Here is a 22867-nt window from a genome sequence, read left to right on the forward strand (position 1 = left end):
GCAAAGAGTAAGCATCTTTAGTAACGTTCATGATGTCTGCTTGTAAGTTCATGTTTTCGATTCATGAAGAATGGCGACAAAATGTTCTTCACCAGGGATATATATATATATATATATATATATATATATATATATATATATATATATATATATATATATATATATATATATATATATATATACACCCCGGTATATATATATATATATATATATATATATATATATATATATATATATATATATATATATATATATATATATTTATATATTTGTAGGTGGTGCAAATAGAATGGTTCGTCCCAGTCATATATGTAAGTGGGTCAAGCTAGTAATCCTTTCACTTCTATCTAAGGATTGCAGGATGCATGAAACTTCAGTGATATTGAAGTAATTTGTTTATTTATAATGCTCTGCTTAGCATCGAGCACTGTAATTTTCCACGAGGACATCTGTATACTTCGATATATATAATTATATATAAAGATATAGATATAGATATAGATATAGATATATATGTGTGTGTGTGTCTGTGTGTCTGTGTGTCTGTGTGTCTGTGTGTGGTGTTTGTGTGTGTGATGTGTATCTGTGGCCGTGTCTATGGGTGTGTGTAAATTGTTTACATGCGTAGTGTATTTGCCATGTGACAGACTGTTATCTTTTTTCTTTTCTTTCTTTGGAGCAGAGGCTGAACCTCATCCTCTATGGTCAAACACTATTAGAGTTTAATAGCTGTGAGGATATCTTCGCTAAAATGTCAAGCTTTAATCCTTTGCAATCATTGAGTTTATTCCTCAGAAGTTTCGGTGATATTTGCACTTGTTCGTGCTGGTTTACATACTATTTGCGTATAGAGGTACTAGGTACTACTATGCTGTGTCATGTACATGTTGACTAGCTACTGCAAACACACAATTCGTCGCCTGTCAGTATAGCACATCTCCCCGATGTTTGATCTTTATTGTAAATAATTCTGATATATATATATATATATATATATATATATATATATTATATATATATATATATATATTATAATTTCAGTGTAAAGCAGGCTATCACTTATTAGCATAGATACTAAGAAAAAACTTCAAGGCACAATATTTATTTCAATTGAACAATTGAACATTTTGCTGGTGATCGCATCTCAATGCCGTTGTAACGAAATTTACGATAAGTTGTACCATGGGCGTACAACGTCCATGGTTACACCACGCCCCTTCTTACATATCGATCTACGCCTCACTCTTGGTTAGTATACGGACGTTATTCTACAAATATTCTACAGAATGTCATAATGTAGGGTAAAAATGGACAACAAGTAGAAAACTGGACTTAGACGTTACTCAGAGTTTCACGATAATGTCATAATATATATCAATACATGACGGGATGCGGCGGTCACTTTTCCGATAAATTTTCGATCTATAAATCTTTATATTAACTTCATATAATTCCATTAGGTATACGATTAAATCTTTACGGCCCTGATACGGATTTTGCGAACTTCGGTGGTACGACGTCAGGGCCCTCGCACGTCCGCCTCGCCCTTCCGCCGTTCAACCTTTGTCCCCAAAAGCCGTACCAGAGCTGTAAAATACGGCTAGTTTTCAATCGGATTCGAACCCACAACATACGGCATCAGTCGCCTAGCTGAGAGGCCACAGACAGAACCGCTCGGCTAAATCTCAACTGCCGAAAAAGAGTGGTTCAATAGCCGGCTACGTTGTTAGATTAATATTGCTCTACCGTGTATTCCACATGATTGTGTTCATTGTACTGTTGCTTGGTTTTAATCTTAACTTAAAGATCGACAAACAACAGTTCGCTTAAATATCGTGTTTTCGAAACCTAAGAAAAGATACCTATCGAGGTGCGAGTCACGGTTCTGTTTTTGAGCCTGTCTTGTTCACAATTTACACCCAACTACTTGGCAACATCATTCGAAGATATACGAAAAAGTTCAATCTCTATACCCATGGTTTCCAGCCATATTTTTTTTCAAACTAATTTTATACAAATATGAACATGGAAAATGCTATTGTAGAGATACACGACCATATGACCACCATCGTGCTCAAGCTGAACTCGGACAAGACAGAGGTACTATTGTTGTGGTTTGCTGGCAAATCTTGATGAAGTGAACATATTATTGTTGCGAATTGATGGCTTTACCATCATACACACAACATGCTCCAGAAACCTTGGAGCTCTCCTTGGCAACACAATGATTACAGACAACCACGTAACTACATTATGTAAATCACCAGAGATGCATATCAGACATATCAGTGACATACGGAAACACTTTACAGAAGATGCAACAAACGGTCAATTAACACATTTTTAATATCCAGATTCAATTATGACGATAGTCTCCTTTCCAGTATCACCAAAGCAAATATGCGGAAGCTCCAACTCGTTCACAATATTGCAGCTCTTCTGGTTACAAAAAGCAAACTCCATTGGCAGCCTGTTCATAAACGTATTTAAATAAAAGTGTCGCTGTTAACTTGTCAGGCCTTGCACAAAGCTGTTTCAGTAAATGTGTTATCTTACCTATTGAACTTTAGAACTTCCTCCTGGCGGTTATAGAAATCACTCCTCAAAAGACAGTCACGCCAACATTGATTTATGCAAGAATTTTTCACCTGGTCCCCATGGATAGTCAAATCGCCTTCTTTCTGAAATTGTATTTCCCTGATCTGAAAAATCATTTTTGTAATTTGAAGAAACAAATAAAATGTGCGTTAAAGCTAGAGCATGCGTGATTAATTGGTTATAATCTATCAATAAACACATGATTTGATATTTTACGATATTATCAATAAATTGTTGAAGCACAGACTTGAATAAATAGCCAATAAAATAATGGCGACTCCCTTGCAAGGTATCCTTTTCATATCTAGACAGTTAGGAGTACTTGATCTGTCATCATATACTTCCAACTAGTAGGATTAAAGATGAGTACATGTTTGAGAAAAGGTAAACATTAGAAAAAGATTAATCCATTGTTTCGAATCTGAAATTTGCAACATCATAAGAACAAAGACAAGTGTTCAACTGAATTGTAATTCTAAATTGTTGTGAAATTTACATTGTAATTTCCTATTACTTGTTCGAGTCTAAAGCCATTGCTTTGGCTTTTATATATTTTGCCGTTTTTTACTTGCTGTCTTAATGTATTTTCCCCGTTCTTTTTTAATATTTGTTAATGTGCATATTATAATTTTCTTGCATCTCGACACTGTGTGAGAAGAGTCTTTGGCTCAACATGCTATCGAGTTCAAATAAAGTCTAATAATAATAATGGTATATAATTAAGTAAATTCTTGATAGTATTCGAACTCACAACATCAGATCATAATCACAGTCAAAATTGCCATCCTCCACGGGCGTGGCTGAATAACCGAGGTATGCTTATTACCGTTGTTTTTCTTACTGCGACCCCTTCGCACGCTGTAGAGTCCATGAAGTGCTCACATCACACACTCGCTTTCACATCTCACAAACTTTACCAAATCAATTTATACATCGCTTAACTGGCCGAAAGACAGCCACTGGGACAATTCTGTCCGCAAGCAGAGCTTATAAACCTAGGCTAGAAAATTCAGTATATTATTGATTGGATTCGAACTGACAACTTACGGCTCCCTGTTATTAATCACCGCTCCGCTAAATTCCCACCCTTAAAGAAAGTGGTTGACAACTAACAATACAGTTTAATGTAAGATGCATCTCGAAAGTGGAGGACTTAAACTTCTGCTCAAAAATTTTCCAAAAGAACATTTTCAATCGTCGTCTTTCAAATAAACAAAATGGAAATAACCGTAAATTGACTGACAATTTGAATTCAACAGTTGTCGACATCAGTTTGTTATCCCATGAAAAAAAGTTACTTTACAATTTTCGCATAAAAAATATGCAGTGAAAATTTTATTTACTGAAAAGAGCTTCAAAATAAACCAACACGAGTGGAAGCCAAGGTTTTGTAAAAATATAATAGATGACCTTAATGCACATTATAGCTCAATGAACAAATAATTTTACAGTATTGCGAATGGAAATCGAATTTTCATTACCTTTGTTTGACCTATGTTGCACTTTGCAGCAATCTGTGTCAGCAAACTTTCCATGATAAATACACTTTCAGGTTGGCCATATCCCCTGAAAGCAGTGTTACTTGGCATATTAGTTCTGCAGAGACGTCCCGCGTATCGAAGATTACATATGTTGTACACGTTGCCAAAACTATAATAAGCCCATAGCATAGTCTGTCGTAAGATGAACAGAAAATATTTGAAATGGCACTGTATCTGTGGACTGCAATTAATAGAAGTACTTTGTATATTTGAACAGGATGAAGGTTTAAATCACACAAAAAGTTCAAACAATAATATATATTATCGCCCAAACATGGGATTATGTGCCCGATGGTAGGGTGAACATTTGCCCGTGTAAGGAGGGCAAATGGTCCCCTGCCCGAGGGTACGTAGTCCCTTGTTTGGGTTATAATGTTTTCATTACATGCCTCTCTTACACAGTTTTCCCTCAAAATATTTAGGTTTATTGGCAAATGATAATCAAATGCTTTATTTCCAACTTAGACGAAAATCCGTTAAAAATGGAACGATTTTCATCGTCGAATGGCGCATTGGTATATTTAAACTACTGTTATGCGGTTTATCAATATTTTTATGCAAAACTTTTCTAAAAATTGGATTTCCTATGCAAAACATGAAATTTCAACACTTTTACATCCAAAAATTGTCAAGTTGAAAATGGTTCCAGTTCACATTCAGTCAAGGGATGACTATGCGGCCTGCGACGTCATCGACGAGTTACCATCGAATGCTATGGAGTGCGCGACGTTCGATATACGAGGCATGTAATAAACGCTTTCGTTGCTTGTAATCTACAGTTGGATTAATGTCTTCTCTGAAAATAAATGGGACTTATATTCTCCTCTTTAAGACGTGCATAAGGTTCTTTATTAAATGTTCATGTGTTAATGAAAATGCCTGATTGATTCCAAATTAATAAAGATCAGTGAAAGCACAATAAACTTTCTTTTAAAGGCTATATTTTGGAAAATAATTACAGTTAAGTATACTTACAAAGAATTGGTGTTCTTCTGTATGTCCACCATGGAAATAAACATGCAAATCAACTGCTTTGATATCTCCTTGTTTGGTGAAGCCCGCTTTGTATTTTGCCAGACAACCCATTCTCTTGCCACTAATTTTCATGTCTTCATCCCTTTCCAAAACAAGCCTTACGGGTTTTTTCACACTACAAAAGTATCATGAGAGTAGTTATCCATTACTTACTGGTGCGAAAACACTATAGTGTAAAAGTGAGTGTCATGGCTTGGAAAAACCGTTGATGTTCGATAGTTATATCGAATCTAAATTATTGACCTAAAAGTGGATATTTAATAGTAAATTAGGTATGATAAAGGGTGTTTGGGTTTCCATGCTCCGCAGAATGCCAGTAAGACTTTGTATTCAGCCCTAATTAGGAGTGGCGTAGAATACTGTAGTTGTTTGTGGGCGGGTACATCAAAACAGAATATAAAGGTTTTGGAAGGGGTTCAACGAAGGGCTATACGGTATGTCATCCTTCACCAAGCGAATTTAGATTACAAAGACAAGCTTTCTAAATTTAACCTTTTGCCCTAACATGCAAAAGAGAAATAGCAGATTTAATTTTTCTCACGAGTCTATGAGTGTTTTTATGGATATTGTGATGTAAATTAAGATGACTTTGTGTATTTTCATAATTCTAATTCTAATTATCCCAGTACGAGATCGAGTAACGACTATTTAAAAATTTAAACCCCAGATCTTCAGAGAGTGTAACTCTTTTTAATCAAAAGTGATTTTTTTCTGTCAGCAGAAATTTAAAATCATTTCAATTCCACTGATACTTGTACATGGATAACAACATGTCGCTGTCACAGTTGCCAACCAACGTTATTTTGCTCCTGTGTGACATTTTATATGACATTTTCTCTGATTTTATTATGTGAATGTTTGACAATCAATTTTCTGTTTGTTGTTGTCCTTTAACATTTTATTCTCCTTTTTAATGTATGGTTGTACAGTGTTAGAAGTGTTTGTCTCTACCATTCACTGCTACTATGTTAGTTTTGACATTCTATTGTTCAACTATTGTACTGAGAGTTTTTTCATGCAGTAAAGTTGTTTTATTTTTTATGTCTCTTTTCCGTCTTTTATGTTTAATCTATGTATGCCAGTAAGAAAGTATAATAAATAAATAAATAAATAAATAAATAAATAAATAAATAAATAAATAAATAAATAAATAAATAAATAAAGGCAATTTTTATAATGTCACATTTAAAACTGCCATCATGAGGTCCTACACTGCGCAACAAATTCGAGTTCAAAAAAATTGAGATCTCACTCTAACAAAAAGACGAAAACGGTGAGAACTACTAGTATTCATGATACCGGTATAATTTAAACCTCAACAACAAGAACTAAATACTAAATAATAAGTTTTACCTTCCATCATCGATATAAATTCATGTGTTATCATAAAATATAAAACTAGTCAGACACACAGAAAAATTCTGCCAGATGTTAACAGAAAATGTTTCCGTGTTTCAGTATCTGTTGCCGTTGTCTTTAAATTGACACTTGGAAAATGTCTTTCAACATGCTATTGCCTGAGATATATCGCAACGGTGCTGTGGCGTCTATCGATCACGCTATGGTCAAGGGTCACTGTAACAGAAGTGCTGCCAGCCAGCCCATAGACTTTTTGGGTAGTTTACTACGACACCGATCGGTGTCGCTGATTTAGCTCGCAAAATAATGAAATGTATTAGTCTTTGAATAAATAAACCTGTACCCAATTTATAATTGGCTATCCACGACTCATCCTCTACTCCTGGTTACTACCTAGACAATAAGAACATGTATTTTCAACTGTTTTTCGTGAGCCGTCGACGGGTTCTGCTGAAATTTGAACTTTTGATCTCCAAAGTATTCAGTGAGTTGTACGAGCGAGCTGGCAAACGTCGCAGAAACCGTCGACGGCTCACGGGAAAGTGGTTGAAAATACATGTTCTTATCGTCCAGAAAATTTGCAGGAGTAAAGAATGAGTCTTAGATAGTCAATGATAAAGGTGATACAAGTTTATTTATTCAAAGACTAACATATGTCATTATCTTGCGAGCACCGATCGGTGTCGTAGTAAACTACCAAAAAAGTCTATGAGATGGCTCGCAGCGGATCTGTGGTGATGACCCTTGACCCGAGAGAGTTCGATAGACGCCACAGCACCGCTGCGATATCACAGCTAACACGCCACCTTAATAACTAGCATCAAGTTTGGTGATGACATACTTGAGATATTTTAAATGAAACTGTAGTTCATAGTTCAGTTCGCCTTTTTGATTTCGTAAACCATATATTTACATCTTCAAAAAAGTTGACACAAGTAAAATTGTTGTGCAGCGCAAATATAAAAGATATGATTAAATATGCAAACTAAAAATAAGCTGCTATAAACTTTTGGTCATATCCCTTCATTTTCAAATTCCTTCTTAGGACAGTTTATTATAATCAAAACACTAAACAGCTGCACGAAAATACTTAATATCATTCAATACGACTATATCATTATATCATTAATATGCAAAGCAAGTTTTATTAACTTTGGTGACGTCCTGTAGGTTTTACATCCGGACTTAAGTAATCAAACTGTGTTAGACATGCATCATTTCAGTTATCTATTCTTGATTAAGTACGTCTCTTAAATATGCAAGTTACTAATGAGCTTATATGAAAATGGTACATGACTTTCACTACTGCTGCATCATTCTGTCATCAATATATATAACAACTTTCATCAATTTAGGGCAAGTCCCTCAGGTTAAGGATATCTTTCACTACTGATATGTAACTATATCTCAAATCTATATGGCATGTTTCACCATCTTTGAAAAAATGCTTCAAGTTCTATAGACTTATTAAAGAAAGATCGTTAATTATGCAAATTATTTATAATTTTCATTTATTTATTTATTTATTTATATATTATTCATTCATTTATTCATTCATTCTTTCATAGGACTTTGGCCCTGACCTTCGAGACATATATATCGCTCAATGCCTTTCATCGCGGTCACATAACTGTACTTTCATTGATGACGCAATTTTCATCAATTTTGGTTGCATTAATCTAGACATATATCCCTCCTTGTAAAAAAATCGTTAAATATGCAAATTACCAATTATTTGAGATTACACCGCAAAGCTGTTTTTTTGTTTCACTCATACATATAAAGTGCGACGTATGTACTAGTCGCATCAGATTTCGTCAGGTATATGTAGATATAAGGCTTTTAAGTTAAATATTATTTACTTAATTGATTTACAAGTGATAAATACTTACCTCATTGGGTATATTTGCATCATTGACCCATATGAAAAAATTCATTGACCTTTGTCCGGACCTTTCAAATATATATATTCATTTTGTCAACGTTCCTTAATATGAAAATATTCCATATCGTCGGTAAAAATACTGTATGACCTTGAAAACTATCAAATGTTTTTGTGACCAAAAATTTGTACCAAGATCCATCACACTCGATGTGGTCATTCTGAAAATATCTGTCCGCAGAAAAAATACTTATGCAAATGAGCATAGCTTAAGCAAGCTCAACCAACATAAAAGAAAATTAAATTCATTCTTGACATGGCTCGATGATTTATGTGCAAGATCTTATTCAGATCCGTTAAGCAATCAAACCCCTTATTGCATGCACAAATGTTCATCAAAAAAGAAAATTCGCAATTAACTTTCATTTAAACTCTACATATCTTTCCCTGCTAGTGTATGGGCAAGTCTCCTTAAATTGTGTGCAGCTATCCCTAATGTACGCCCATTTCCCTACAATCAGTAATTATGCACATTAGTGCGTGCAATACATGCGAGTCAACCATAAAGTTTTTAACCTATTATTGCAATTTTCAGACAACGTATGTGTAAAAGATTTCATTACAATCTGATTAACCGTTGTTGAGATATCGTATCTACAGACAGGCAGACAGACAAACAGAGATATATACGATGTCTGTTCATATCACATGTGTGAATACGTCGTGAGCTAATTAAATCAATAGCATACGTCACATTGAAAATTTAACTAAAATCTATATCATTTCAAGTCATGATTCAACCTTCAACAAATCTTTATGGTTGCCTACCTTGAACAAGGAAGAAACTGGTTTAACAAAAGATATTGGTGCATTTGTGCGGTGTCCAACGATCATGTCGTTCACACTCTTAATATCGATGCAATCAACTTTCGTTCGGTGTCGAATGCTTGACATGAAAAACGATGAGAAACAGCAGGCATGTTTCATCGTGCAAATCACATTACAGATTCATTGACGGACTCACGTGTTAGCGGCAACTGCACATATGGTCCCAAACAGAATTGCATAGGAATCTTTGCCTCCGAATGAACCACCAAGACGGGTAGTTTTACAGTTGATTTTACTGTAATCGGATCCCAGGGCGTTTGCAATAGCATACTGTAAAAGAGATGTATATTCTCCAGATTACAATACAATACACATATTACTGCCTCAGCTATGCATTGATAAACGAGCGTTTTCAAATAAGAAACGTAGAGCAATAGGACAAAAACAGTACGACCGTCAGAAAAATTAACAACAGCTGTGATAAAAGTGACGTTTGCTTACCAGGAATTCAAAACAGTCAATGCCAGCGCAATGGACATATTGGCAAAAAGTTCTACCTTTTCAGGGTGCTTAGAGAACAGTCTGAATTATTCTTGTGGAACTGCAGCACACTGACAATAATGATGCATTGTTCTTGACGTATTCTTTGAAAGCGGTGTGAATGGGAACTCACAGATTAACCCTTTCACCCCCAGTTCCCTTTGTACAGGTCCAACTTTACCATAGAAAACAATGGATTTTGGACAAACCATGGTGGTGAAAGGGTTAATGACTGTTTAAGTGCAATAATTGCATGACAATGACAGGTGACAAATGCACCTTTACTTTTTCATTGTTTCTGCCATATATTTTGACGTAAATGTGACGTAATGTCAATAATGTTTTTTGTTTCACATGCTGTCTAAATCAAGTAAAATAATGCCGTTCACCTTATGCCACAGTCCTAAAATGATCGAATAGGGGTAATACTTTAATAAAATTGAAGTACCCGGCGGCTTTCTATCGAGGAAAGCATTTTTCGGTAGTTTTTTAAACACTTTGATAGTGGAGGTGTGGTTATTGGCCCACTGTGAGTAAACTCAGACTGCTCCGTCTTTCATGGTATATTTCTACAAATTATAGGACGGTAATGAAAGTGTATTTCTGTTTTCATTATGGATGCATACAAAACACAATGTACATGCTGACACTGAAAAATGTATGGTAAATAATAAGTCAAATTAAGAATGTAAGACCATGAGTTGACATTGATTCACGTGTGCAGGGTCCTCACCTGCATTGCCATTTAGTTGGTGACCATCTTTCGTCATAAAAACTTGTACCGTGTATCTCGCTCGTATATCGCAATTCAGGAATTATATGAACTTGGCGTATCTTTGTATGCCACTTTTCTTTATGTTTATGCTTCTGAAGTAGAGTGTCTCTATTTGAATGATTCTCAAATCTGTGCTACAATCTTGACATTTGCAGTAGAGTCTGTACAATAATGTTTGCACTCAAAACGAGGCATGATTCATATTTACCTTCAACGAACAAAGGTCATGCCCTGCTGCATGTAACTCCATGGTGTATTCACCGACATCAGGAATTGCAAGATAAGAGTGGGGCTCCATGTAGAAGTGTTCCTGTTCACCCAATCGTGTTTCACCTTCTATTATATCGTCAGAGGCAGCAAAGCCTGCAGAAATATCGCCTCCTTCAAAATCAATGTCTCGATCATGGTAAAATGATCCTTTTTCAATTGAATCCTGTTGGAATAAGATAGAATATCAGCAAAAGAATCATAATTGCACAAGTAGTAAACATGGTCTAGAAAATAACAGAAAAAAGCAAAGTCAACTTTGTGAGCTTTGAAAAGCATCTATTCGCTAAAAAGTGCAAGCAATGGTTAATATTTCCAGGACATTTTACGCTCTATATGAAATGACGGAAGACGATATAGAATGTCTAAGATTCGAGAGAGTCACTTCTTAGAATCATTAATATCGATTGCAATAACCACTTTAAATGCAGATTTACATAGACACTAAGGATGTTTTAGATGTTTCCGAGAGATGAGCAGGTTCAATCAAAATCATGCCCTCTCCTACTCTTCCATAAATATTTTGAGAATCATCGATTTAAAGATCGCTAAATTTATCGGCTAAACGATGCAGCCAAGAAAGTGACGGATACCTTTTGTATTTGAAATTTGGTTATTCACTGTTTGATCTGTTCATCTCAGAACTGGACAAATGTGCTCTTAAAAAGGTATGAAATACATTCCGTAAAATTAACATGCCCGTTGCTTTTATATGGATGTCCTATCGTGTTTTAAGGTACATTATATTGGTCCAGAACCAACAACTGCATAGACAAAAAAGGCGCGAACGATCAAAGTAAAAACCATGGCCAGCCGACATGGTTGAGGTGATTTTTGTGTGGGATAAATCTTAACACTGCGACTCCTCTTGCACATAATGTCAAACTCTACTTGAAGTCTTGCTTTTTACAGAGTATTGGCTTATACTGTCTATTCAACCAGAACCATTATTATATTCGGGCTGAATCCAATTCTTAAAATCGGTAAGCAAGACCCCCTTAATATATGCAATCACACACTCTGCGTCCCCTCAATCTTTAGTTGCTCGTTCTTACAACAGTTGTAAATTATAATGACCATGACGATTGATCTTTGCAATGTCATCGACAAAAAGTATGGGGTTGTTGGTGTGCATATCATTATGCAGTCACAATTTACAAGGACGACATGACATTATATGGATGTCCTATCGTGTTTTAAGGTACATTATATTGGTCCAGAACCAACAACTGCATAGACAAAAAAGGCGCGAACGATCAAAGTAAAAACCATGGCCAGCCGACATGGTTGAGGTGATTTTTGTGTGGGATAAATCTTAACACTGCGACTCCTCTTGCACATAATGTCAAACTCTACTTGAAGTCTTGCTTTTTACAGAGTATTGGCTTATACTGTCTATTCAACCAGAACCATTATTATATTCGGGCTGAATCCAATTCTTAAAATCGGTAAGCAAGACCCCCTTAATATATGCAATCACACACTCTGCGTCCCCTCAATCTTTAGTTGCTCGTTCTTACAACAGTTGTAAATTATAATGACCATGACGATTGATCTTTGCAATGTCATCGACAAAAAGTATGGGGTTGTTGGTGTGCATATCATTATGCAGTCACAATTTACAAGGACGACACACAGTAAGTGAGGCTACCCACAATTCCCTTTGATTTGTTCACTCAGACATTTTTTGCTAAAGGCTTTTTCAATTTTATCAGTTTCTTAACAATTTTTAACTTACAATTTAAGTTCAGGATTATTTGTTAAAACTATGTTCCAAAATTATTGATTATGTTTAAAATTCAAGAGTAAATTGAATGAGAAGTCGATGTTTGGAGGTGCTAAAAATTGCACACTTGTCAAGATAAAGTTATCAGCAACTAAGATGGTCTCATCATGCCACCTGTTAGACATGCAAATTTCCTTTGTTACGAACATTAAAAAAAAATCAATACCCTTTCTTTTGCCAACACAGATGCAACTTATTCCCTTAGTTTCCTTGGAAATATTGTGTATGGCTGTCAAAAATCTACGTCGACAAAATTACAAAATTGCTATCTCCTCCGCGGAAAAGGGTTGATCTTCTCATTATTCACAATGAGAAATCAGAAAATTATGATTATCAGAACTATGTTGCCAGAATTTTGAAATATGGACCGAGTTGTTCTGTGTACAGAAGAAATTTGCTTCAGTTCAGTGAGTGATCTCCGTGTGTACAGATCATGGAGAATTGTGGGTAGCCTCACTTACAGGGCGACATGACAAGAAGTTTACCTCTATCGTTAGTATCGCTTCAAGCTCTTCATAATCTACATCAATACGTTTCACAGCACGTCTTGCTATATGCATGTCCTCGGCGACTATGCCCCCTATGATGTGACCTACACACGTAACCTGATACGAAGATACAAATATCATAAGGTATCAATTACACGTTACTTGGAAAAAGATCACTTTCCAATGTCACTTGTAAGTCGATATATTACATTTTATTACATGCCTCGTATATCGAACGTGGCGCGATCCATAGCATTCAATGGTAACTCGTCGATGATGCCACGGGCCGCATAGTAATTACTTAAATGAAAGTGAACTGGAACTATTTTCATCTGTGCAACTTTGGGATGTGAAAATGTTGAAATTGCATGTTCTGCATTGAAAATTATGGTTATTAGAAAATTGTGCACAAAACAAATGATAAACCGCATAACAGTGGTTTTACTATATCAATGCGCCATTCGAAGCTTTATTCATTTCAGAACGGTATGTCGACTTCTTTTCAATAGAGATACTAATTCAATAATAATAGTAGAAATTCTAGCTATCAAAGGAAGAGAAGCTTGGGACTTTATCACTTTGCTGTAAAAATCGGAAACTTAACAAATAATTTTTAACGAAAACTTTTGAAGGTATGAAATACATTCCTTCCCGGCAATAAAGGTTTCTGGAAGAGCCAGGACAAATTCACATGGGGCTGGTAAGAATAGCGGTTTCAATTTTCATGCAACTTAGGGGCTGAGGCCGTTTCGTTTCCTGCATGAACCAGAGGGAAGTTTATCACTTTTAGTTGTACGACAGAAAGAATCAGAACTTTGCATCAATGTTTGAATGAGAAAAAAAGGAAACTGAACTGAGTCGAAATTACAAAAAGGGACACGAACATGACTTGCTTGTTGTCTTTGTCATCTTTGAATCTTGGCATCTTTTTTATAACACTTCCTTGAAATAGTTGCTATGTTGTAAAACTTTTAGTTAAATGTCTTTTTAATAAAAAAGGAAGAAACATTGGTGTACCTCATCATCGGCGAAGATTTTCTGATCAGCACTGCCAAGAAAAATGTTGTTTTTACCGGCCACTGCGTCGGACATCGACAAAACACACGACACCTTTCATCGCTAGGGCGGCCGTAGTATTGATAGATCTGTGAAAAACATTTCAAATCACAAAGATGCGTTAAGATGTGCCCCTGCTTGCCGATTGTGGAGTTTGTTACTGACCGCTAAATTTGTAAGCTTTCACATTTTTTATTTCAATCGGTATGAGCGTACTGTAGTTTAGATGTTGTAAATTGTATATAGTATATACAGTTGTATTATGCATCATTCAGCTAAAACTAAGCTGTCATAGAATGCATTTAACTGTTGAATGGTTAATCAAGAAAAACGAGTTTTGAGTTCTATCGAGGACTTACATGAACGCGTCTTCATCGTTAGGTGCCATTATAGAAACATTCGTACGTTTCACTATAAAAAGCCTGCACGTGCTCCTAGGATATCGGCTATATTCTTTTTCATTCATAGTTCATTAAAACCATTAATTCATAAATGACATAGTTGATAGATGCGTCCATCTGTATACTATACTATAACTGTTACACAAGAGTTTCTATTATTATCTCTAAACAAGAGGTATAATCGCATGCGATAAATGATTGTGTAAAACATCTAGCTTACGTTTAAAATGATCAATTGCTGTTGGGATGCAATTTTCATCGTAATTTAGGAAGTGTACAAATGTCAGCTCCATGTTTCCATTAGAGTATTTTCCACAAGTAGACTTAAACGATGCAGTTTTAGTAAAGTTTCCTAAGACTTGTATTTTATTATTTAAAGTAATTCATTATTTAATTTTATAAGTGCTTCCTTAAGAACAATACTCGTTTTCCATAATCGTTACTATATCTTATAGTACATTACCGTATCTTTGCATGGGGGCGACTGCTAGTTAGCAAAGCCATGAAGAGCTCATCTGATGTATGAAAGGACAAAGAGATATTACTACTTTTATGACAAAATATCAAAAAGGCTTTGAAAGATAAGATACAACAATAGCATAGGCAAACAGTGAGTGACAAACGAGCAACTATAATGTATGGTATGACAACAATTCTTAAACCCTAAATAGATAAGTTTGATATTGAAATGTCATATTTGATAAAGGAAAGGCGATCAGAAACGTTGACTTACCTTTTCGAGATGGAATGTCGTCGACAAAAACAGCTTCGCCGGTCGAAAGTTGCGCAGATGATGTATGTCGGATCGGCTGACCAATTGCTCCTTGCGTATGATGCTAAAGTGACAAAATGAATACAAAAAACTCTTTAGATGTAATCATCGATCTACATCCTCTGATGAAATTCAACATTCTGAACGACAAACTTTGAAAACCGTCCGATACCATGAATAGACTGCTTATTTCCTGTATCGTGCATTGCCTTGTTGTTGCTTAGTGTAATTTCTCATTTTCTTGAATTTCGGTATATGGAGCTGTTCAAATTGAAATTATAATTGTAAGAATGCTCTGTATAGGTGAATCATGTTGAGTCATTGACGATGCGGTGACAATTGTCCATCAAGAGGGACTGCAGTCGCTGTTTAATAAATCTGACGTTGTTCAAAAATCTCTCTACTCAATCAGCGTTGCTTGCAAGACAAAGGGAAAACTAAAGGAGGTGAAGGTGGCAAGCGTTTATAAAGTTAATTGTTAGGTAAATACCTGCAAGTATTTTTCAAAAACCATTAACCATCAATCCATCCATCCATTCGTTCATCCATCCACCCATCATTGCATACATAGATACATACATAGATACATAGATACATAGATACATACATAGATACATACATACATACATGCATGCATGCATGCATGCATGCATGCATGCATACATACATACATACATACATACATACATACATACATACATACATACATACATACATACATACATACATACATACATACATACATACATACATACATACATACATACATACATACATACATACATACATATTTTCATAAGATAGAAAGACTGGCAGATATTCAAGAACACATTGGTACATACAAAAATTCTCAATGTTACACACACGCAGAGTTTGGTTACTGTAGTAGATTATCAAGCGCGAGATAACCTCACTTTTCCAGTTACATTCATGGTATGTAAGTTTAATAATTGTTGTCTTTTCTCGCAATCCTGGACCTTAACAAATAGGTTGTTTTGAGGACGCATGTTCTTGTTCAAGTTCATATTGACAAAGTGTGTTAATACCTGCCATATCTGTGTGGCCTTAATCGGTTGTAATGGACCTAAACCCATACGTGTATCATTATCGATCTTGGTGTTACCCTTCTCCAAGTTTACCATTGTGAAGAATTGGAAGAAGAAATTCTTCATAGTAACCAATTTAAACTCGCTAGCTTCTTGCATGGTTGCCTCGTCACATGTTGCCACACTGGACGTTACTATGATATCACAGTGTCTGTGAAGTATCCGAGAAAGATCTTCACAAATACTTTTTTCCCATTTTCTGAAATAAATGAAAGAAAGATGACTTCTAATGAAAGGAGCAACACACAAAATTGAAAAGACTGAAAGAGTTGAAGCTAAATTTGGTAAATTTACATTATAACTTGATACGAACCATCCTGTTTCCCTTTTTTCAATGTCATGTCACATTGCATGCCAAGAGTATTCAGTTGATTTTGACTTAGCTGATACAAAATTTAGCTAGCTATGGAAGATTCATTAGCATGCCAGTATGCAAGTATTTCAAACCTATTCATGTCTTTATTGGTGTTTTTCCAATCAGCTGTCTTGCCCTCCGAGGTAATCTCTACGTAAAATCGCCCGACAGTGTAACAGACAGGACAAATCTACCGATAGTATTTCTCACGGACTGTTGTCTATGACGATAACAGAACGTTAAGTGTGTAAAGACAAACAAATTATCAACGTACAAGTACTTGGTGTTTCTTTCGAGTGAATCAAGCCAATCTCTGCACGACACTGATTTATCATTACGCGAAACTCGAATGAAAGACTTGCCCTCCCAAAAAAATGTACAGGGCGCGCTGTTCGGTGTGTGTAAGGTGATAAGGCCGTTTCAAGAAAATTATTTGTTTGCCGTCCGTGGATTTTTGAAACATCTACCAGCCAGGGGGGAAAACACACAAATATCACGTTAAACATTTAGCTCAATGTTATCTGGTTTCTTTTGGAAAAACATATTTTTGTAATAGTGTTAACATTGTGTTAGTTTTCTTAATTTTCTCTGACAACCAACGAGCATGCGGACGCCAAACAAATAATTTTGCTTAAAGCGCATGATGTCAAATTAACAAACCGGCCATGTAGAATCTCAGAAAGTCATACGATCTGGTCGATCACAAAAGACTTAAATTTTGATTCAAAACATTTGTAAATAATGGACAAAAACAAGCGGCACTCAAGTTGCGCACAAGGCATGCGAGATACATAACATACTGTCCTTCACATACCTTCCAGCCAGATCTCTTAAATCATCTTGGATTTTTGAAGATGCCATCAATCCTATACCTCCATAACGAATGACGAGATCATCTATGCTGTCGTCGATATTGTTGAATCGCACTTTCATACCTGCGCAAATGACGTCAATTTCTGTATCTCGCCGATGTTGGGTGAGTGTGCGGTATGATCCAAAATATTGTCCCTGAGTTAAAAAATGCCAATCACCTTGTACCGATTTTGATGACGTCAAGAAAGCCAGCAAGAAGCAACATTTGAGCATGAGCCTGTATTAATACATTTTAAAATAAGTAACATGTTCTATCAGGTCGTGTAAATTAAAGCAATACCGAAACCGATTTTCCATAATATGTTAAACTCATCAAAGTCTCTTTTAAGAGTCATATTTGAGAAATACAACACTTGTTTACATTGGTCTTCTTTGTCTGTGGCCTTGTCCCTTCGCGAAAGGACGTTAGAATGTTAGAATAGGTAACCAGGGTCCCAGTATTACCGGTCTTGCGACGACCAATGATAGAGGGGACGTGAAGTAACGATAGTAGTCGTAGCTGCTACTCGCCCAAAAATTCAATCAAAGTTGACATTGAGACAAAGGATTCCCTGTGCCCACAAAAATTTTTATCTGTACTAAAATCTGTGCTACATGGAATATCATTCAAACTGGATTGTTGCCGATATTTATTTTGTTCTGCAGCACACACACACACATGTTAATAAGAAGACCGGAGTCTTTCCAGTGTTTTCATACACGTGTCAAAAGACTTACCGAGTTGATGAGATGTAAACAGAGCATTCTAATCACGTGCGTCTTATAAAAAAATCTGATTGAAATCCGTCTGCATACATTGTATTTAGCTTTGTATAACAAGAGTGTTGTCCTAATTAACTTCAATCTCTGTTTGTTTAGACCTCATCAATTTGTTAAGTAATTTCAATTAACATCCCTATCCAAACATTCGAAATGCCCAGTTCTTTATATATACTGTGTTATCTGCACAACCTGTGTGTCTATAGACAACTGATTAGCTTGGATGATCTTGACTGTAGCCAATATCTTACCATACGTGTCAAAGGTATAGAGATTGCTGATATTATTTCTGTATCTTTCATATTCACTTCTCTATCAGGTAAACAAAACTGCTCAACTGGGATTGTCCTCGTCGTGCCTGTTAAAACAGAAAATATCTCTTGTGATGATGGCAAGATGCTGCTGAAAATGCTCATAGACAAGTATAACGAAGTAGAAAGAAGAAACGGTTATGCATATATCTGTGATAAGATGACTTTAAAACCAATATTAATTTGGATTCAGGGAAAGATGCATTAATTACGATCATGATAAGACTCAAAAGCAAGACTTTTAGCGTCCGTTTAAATTTTGTAATATTGCAAATTGTTGAACATTCCCACCTCGTATTCGGCATTTCATATCACAGAAAGCCGTTTCAGTCATTATAGAATATCAAAACAGCACACACACCCTTTTCTTAATACAGTAGGAGATAAAGTTGACGTCGGAATTAAAACTGTTCATTTTAGTCATAATTAGATTACATAATATTTATAATAATAGAATTTTGCAAGACAAATGAGTCTTTGAACTTACTTATCAGCGCCATTTTGTTTATATTACCTTTTTCTCCTACAAGTAGAACATCGCTTCCTGCCGCTATGAATGGTGGGATCAGGTAGGAGGTCACCAGGCCAGCAACAAGATGGCCGCCAAATGTCTATTGGTTCAAACATACAAAAATCATGCGTCGAAACGATTTCGAACATGTTTTCAAGGGAAAGACATTAAATCTCAATTTAATATTAATAAGTGGGAGATGAGAGACTAAGTACGAATTCTAATGCATAAGTACAAAAAAATCTTCGCTTTCTTTGGTAAACTACTCACAGCCGTATTTCTTGTTTGCGGTCCACCAACACCCAACATCATCTGTTTAAGAGCTCTGACAACGTAGGTCGCATGTGCTGTGGACAAAGACAACGAACACTGGGTTTTTTATCTGTTTTTTATCTTCAAAGATCAATCTTGTATAGACTGGAATGTTATGAACGCCAAGTGGAAGTAGCGGTTACTTAAGCTTATGATTAGATGAAGCAATGCCTTGTAGATATTCACAAAAATTCAGCGATCTAAAGGATTGCCTTTAGTGACACAAAACAATGTTACCCAACGTAAAACAAGATGGAATGAACATAGATTCATTCGACGTTGACGATACGTCGCACTGCACCTGTCATAATAAGACATGATCTCTTGCAAAGAATGGTTTAAGCTTCACCTTACAGAAATATTGTGTCCTGGCGATGTTTTCTCCTTATCCCTTTTCTCTTTATGCAGGAGCTCCTCACAAAAAATCATTGGGCAGGACCAGGAAATCAGTATGTTGCTGGTTTTGAAAGTGCAAAAATATCAAGCTTGTCCGATCGGAGATCAATCGCTTATCTATTGTGATAAATATTTGTATACTCATAAATGTTTGTATACTTGAGTCTACTTTCGTATTGATATAAGGATATGGTTCTTCTTGAATCAGTTTATGTAATTTATACCTAATTCAGAGATGCTTTTGCAAACATAACGTTGCTAAAAGCATCCACGAAAACTTACTTGGTAAAGTCAACATCAACTTATCCAAGGCATTTATGGCATTTGTCATTGTGACGGATGCACCGACAAGAATCTTGTCTTCCAAAACGACAACCTTGCACAACTCTTCAACTTTGGCCACGGAGACCATTATCGGGTGGCTTGTCTTCTGCAATACTGATGTCAAGCCTGAAACAATATATTTCGCAATTTTCCTCATATGTTTAACGTTTAATGCAAGTAAATATACAACTATCAATTCAGCTTATAGCGTCTGCTAAAGAGACGGTGCTGTTGTGCTGATGATGTAACACGTTTTAGTGAATTGTTGAATGCTTTTAGTGCGACATCAATGTATACTTGAGGTCAAAATAAGAGTTGATCCCTAAAAATGTCTTGTACATTGTGCTGCCGTCTGCTAGTCCTTATGTCTTGCATGTCTATCTGTATTTGAATGTTTGTGAGCCAAAAGTAATGTATAGTGATGTTTGAGTATTAAGTGGGAAATAAATAAAGAACATAATACATTTAAACTGATCTGAATAGACATTAATCATATATGAAGGAAACCTTAATTGCATTATATTGTATGTGATACAAATATTACTGATCAAAGCAAATTATAATCGTAGCTGGCTAGTTTCTTCGTGAATGTTCATCATCATTTGACTACATTCAGTAGGAAAAACATTCCTGATTTATATTCGACTAATACTCATACAATACTTTAACTTCCCCATACCCCGAAGCACACTTTGAGGATGCAAGCGACGAAATGACTTCAATAACTCTAATATACGTAGCCGTAACAAATTTACACCTACCTAGTGCATTGTTCCCTGCAACCAACTTTGCCTCCGGGTTGTACTTCTTTATTTCCAGTAACACTTTCAATGACGTTGGTCTGATCCAAGTGACGCGCGGCCCTTTGAATACTAGTGTTCTCATGTTGAAACTTTGGTCCGTCTGCGATACATGAGAGAGAGAGAGAGAGAGAGAGAGAGAGAGAGAGAGAGAGAGAGAGAGAGAGAGAGAGAGAGAGAGAGAGAGAGAGAGAGAGAGAGAATTATTGTCCACAATGCGAGTTTCAAGAACATGCATTCTATAGGAAGTTGATTACAAAGATGACTGTCTAAAGATCGACTCATCCGATGTAAAATATCTGTAAGTTTTGCTCAGAAAGAACATTCAAAAGATAAACACACTTTAAAATGCAATAAATCACTGACATTCAAAGTATGGTATTCAGGTCAAAGTATGGTAATCAGACTTACAAGTAGTTCGGGTGGATATATAAAATCCTGCGTTTCGCACTTGAGGGCGTCGTTCGACTCATGAACATCATCGTTTCGGTCCATACTGCAGCAGCTCCCTCCACCATTTGTATCATCGCCTGAGCGACAACACCCACTCGCACCGTTGTTCATCCCACAGATTGATTCCTAACGGTGGGGAGTATCAAATCATTTCTTTGAATTGGACATGATGGTGAGTCTTTATAACTTTGCAGTCTGATTAGAATATTTGTTACAGAAATTTATGGTGACATGTTAAGAATTGATTCATTTGCACAAAAAGGTCTTGTACTAATTGGAATTTAAATAACCTCTTTTACAATAAAAGTCAACCATCATTAATCCTAGAGGTAAAGCGGAATCAGTACATCTTTTCTTTGTTCTTTCAAACGAATAATTCTGTTGTCCACTGTTATTTTTTGTCAACTTTCTACCATAAGAAGTCAAATATCAACCATGTTACACTCTAGAAAGATATTACACGAAGGGTATATAAGATCGCTTTCGCGCTTGGCAGACACTAGCAACACACGGAACGACTGTAAAACCTGTTGTATCTACCAAAAAATAATACCACTAAACAAACTAAAATACTCAGGAAGGTACACGGAGGTTATATTTAACACTCACTATAGAAATTGCGTCGTAAATATTCGAGTTTTTCGCTGATTTTGCCAAGTCTGTTTTTCTAACCATGGATGAAGCGCTATAAACATTAATTGTTCATGTAATTGCTTCTCCGATTTCACCGCATGTTTGCTTTTCTTCAGGGTAATACATATAAGAAATCGATTGCATATTGCCTATATAGATACATACAAGAACTTAAATACTTTCCGAGATCTGTTATGGTATCCTTACAATTGGAAGAAACATGCTTTACAGGGGAATATCTCTAAGCAAGTACCTTACTTTTAGGATATAAACAGAGCTATTTTTCATTAGCAAGACATTGTAGACAATACAACCCAGACATTAGTGCCGATAAGATGTTACAACATGACCAGCGCTGCAATATTTACCTGCGAGAAACCATAAAATCCCTGTAGAATTGCACGATAGCCGGTACAGCGACATATCATGCCAGTTAATTGGTAGTCTATTTCCTGTTGAGTTGGTTTAGGGTTGTTCCGTAGCAATGTGTACATAGTCATCACCATACCTGGCGTACAAAACCCACACTGTAGACCGTGATTCTGGATAAGTCTCTCCTATAGTTGAAGTAATAGTAACGATTATAAGAATAGCATTTATGGTAATGCACTATTGCTGATGGTAATAAGCATGCAGAAAACAAGTCTGAAAGTGGCAAATTTGGTAATAGAAATGAGTTAACATGTCAAACATGCTTGAGATTAGT

At 35.8% G+C, this 22867-nt stretch overlaps 1 protein-coding gene across 3 annotated transcripts in view; it reads right to left on the reverse strand.

Moving 5' to 3' along the window:
• LOC139137402 (xanthine dehydrogenase/oxidase-like) overlaps nucleotides 1-22867 on the reverse strand; it is a 64097-nt gene that overhangs the window by 33612 nt on the left and 7618 nt on the right. For 2 of the 3 annotated variants that reach the window (XR_011553381.1, XR_011553380.1), the window contains exons 6-19: nucleotides 22530-22718; nucleotides 21487-21654; nucleotides 21037-21178; nucleotides 20234-20401; nucleotides 19514-19590; nucleotides 19247-19343; nucleotides 18673-18779; nucleotides 17604-17797; nucleotides 16375-16633; nucleotides 15290-15392; nucleotides 15020-15071; nucleotides 14117-14244; nucleotides 13097-13216; nucleotides 10933-10991 (exon numbers count right to left, since the gene is read on the reverse strand). Coding sequence is in view for 1 of the 3 variants with exons in the window: in XM_070705466.1 (XP_070561567.1) it covers nucleotides 2557-2702; nucleotides 4080-4271; nucleotides 5115-5289; nucleotides 9440-9573; nucleotides 10767-10991; nucleotides 13097-13216; nucleotides 14117-14191 (1067 nt within the window). In the remaining 2 variants the exon portion in view is untranslated. Of the gene's footprint in view, nucleotides 1-2556; nucleotides 2703-4079; nucleotides 4272-5114; nucleotides 5290-9439; nucleotides 9574-10766; nucleotides 10992-13096; nucleotides 13217-14116; nucleotides 14245-15019; nucleotides 15072-15289; nucleotides 15393-16374; nucleotides 16634-17603; nucleotides 17798-18672; nucleotides 18780-19246; nucleotides 19344-19513; nucleotides 19591-20233; nucleotides 20402-21036; nucleotides 21179-21486; nucleotides 21655-22529; nucleotides 22719-22867 lie in introns of those variants that run through there. The other variant, XM_070705466.1, reaches the window with a different exon arrangement.

This window comes from Ptychodera flava, chromosome 7 (genome assembly GCF_041260155.1).
Source record: "Ptychodera flava strain L36383 chromosome 7, AS_Pfla_20210202, whole genome shotgun sequence".
NCBI lineage: Eukaryota > Metazoa > Hemichordata > Enteropneusta > Ptychoderidae > Ptychodera > Ptychodera flava.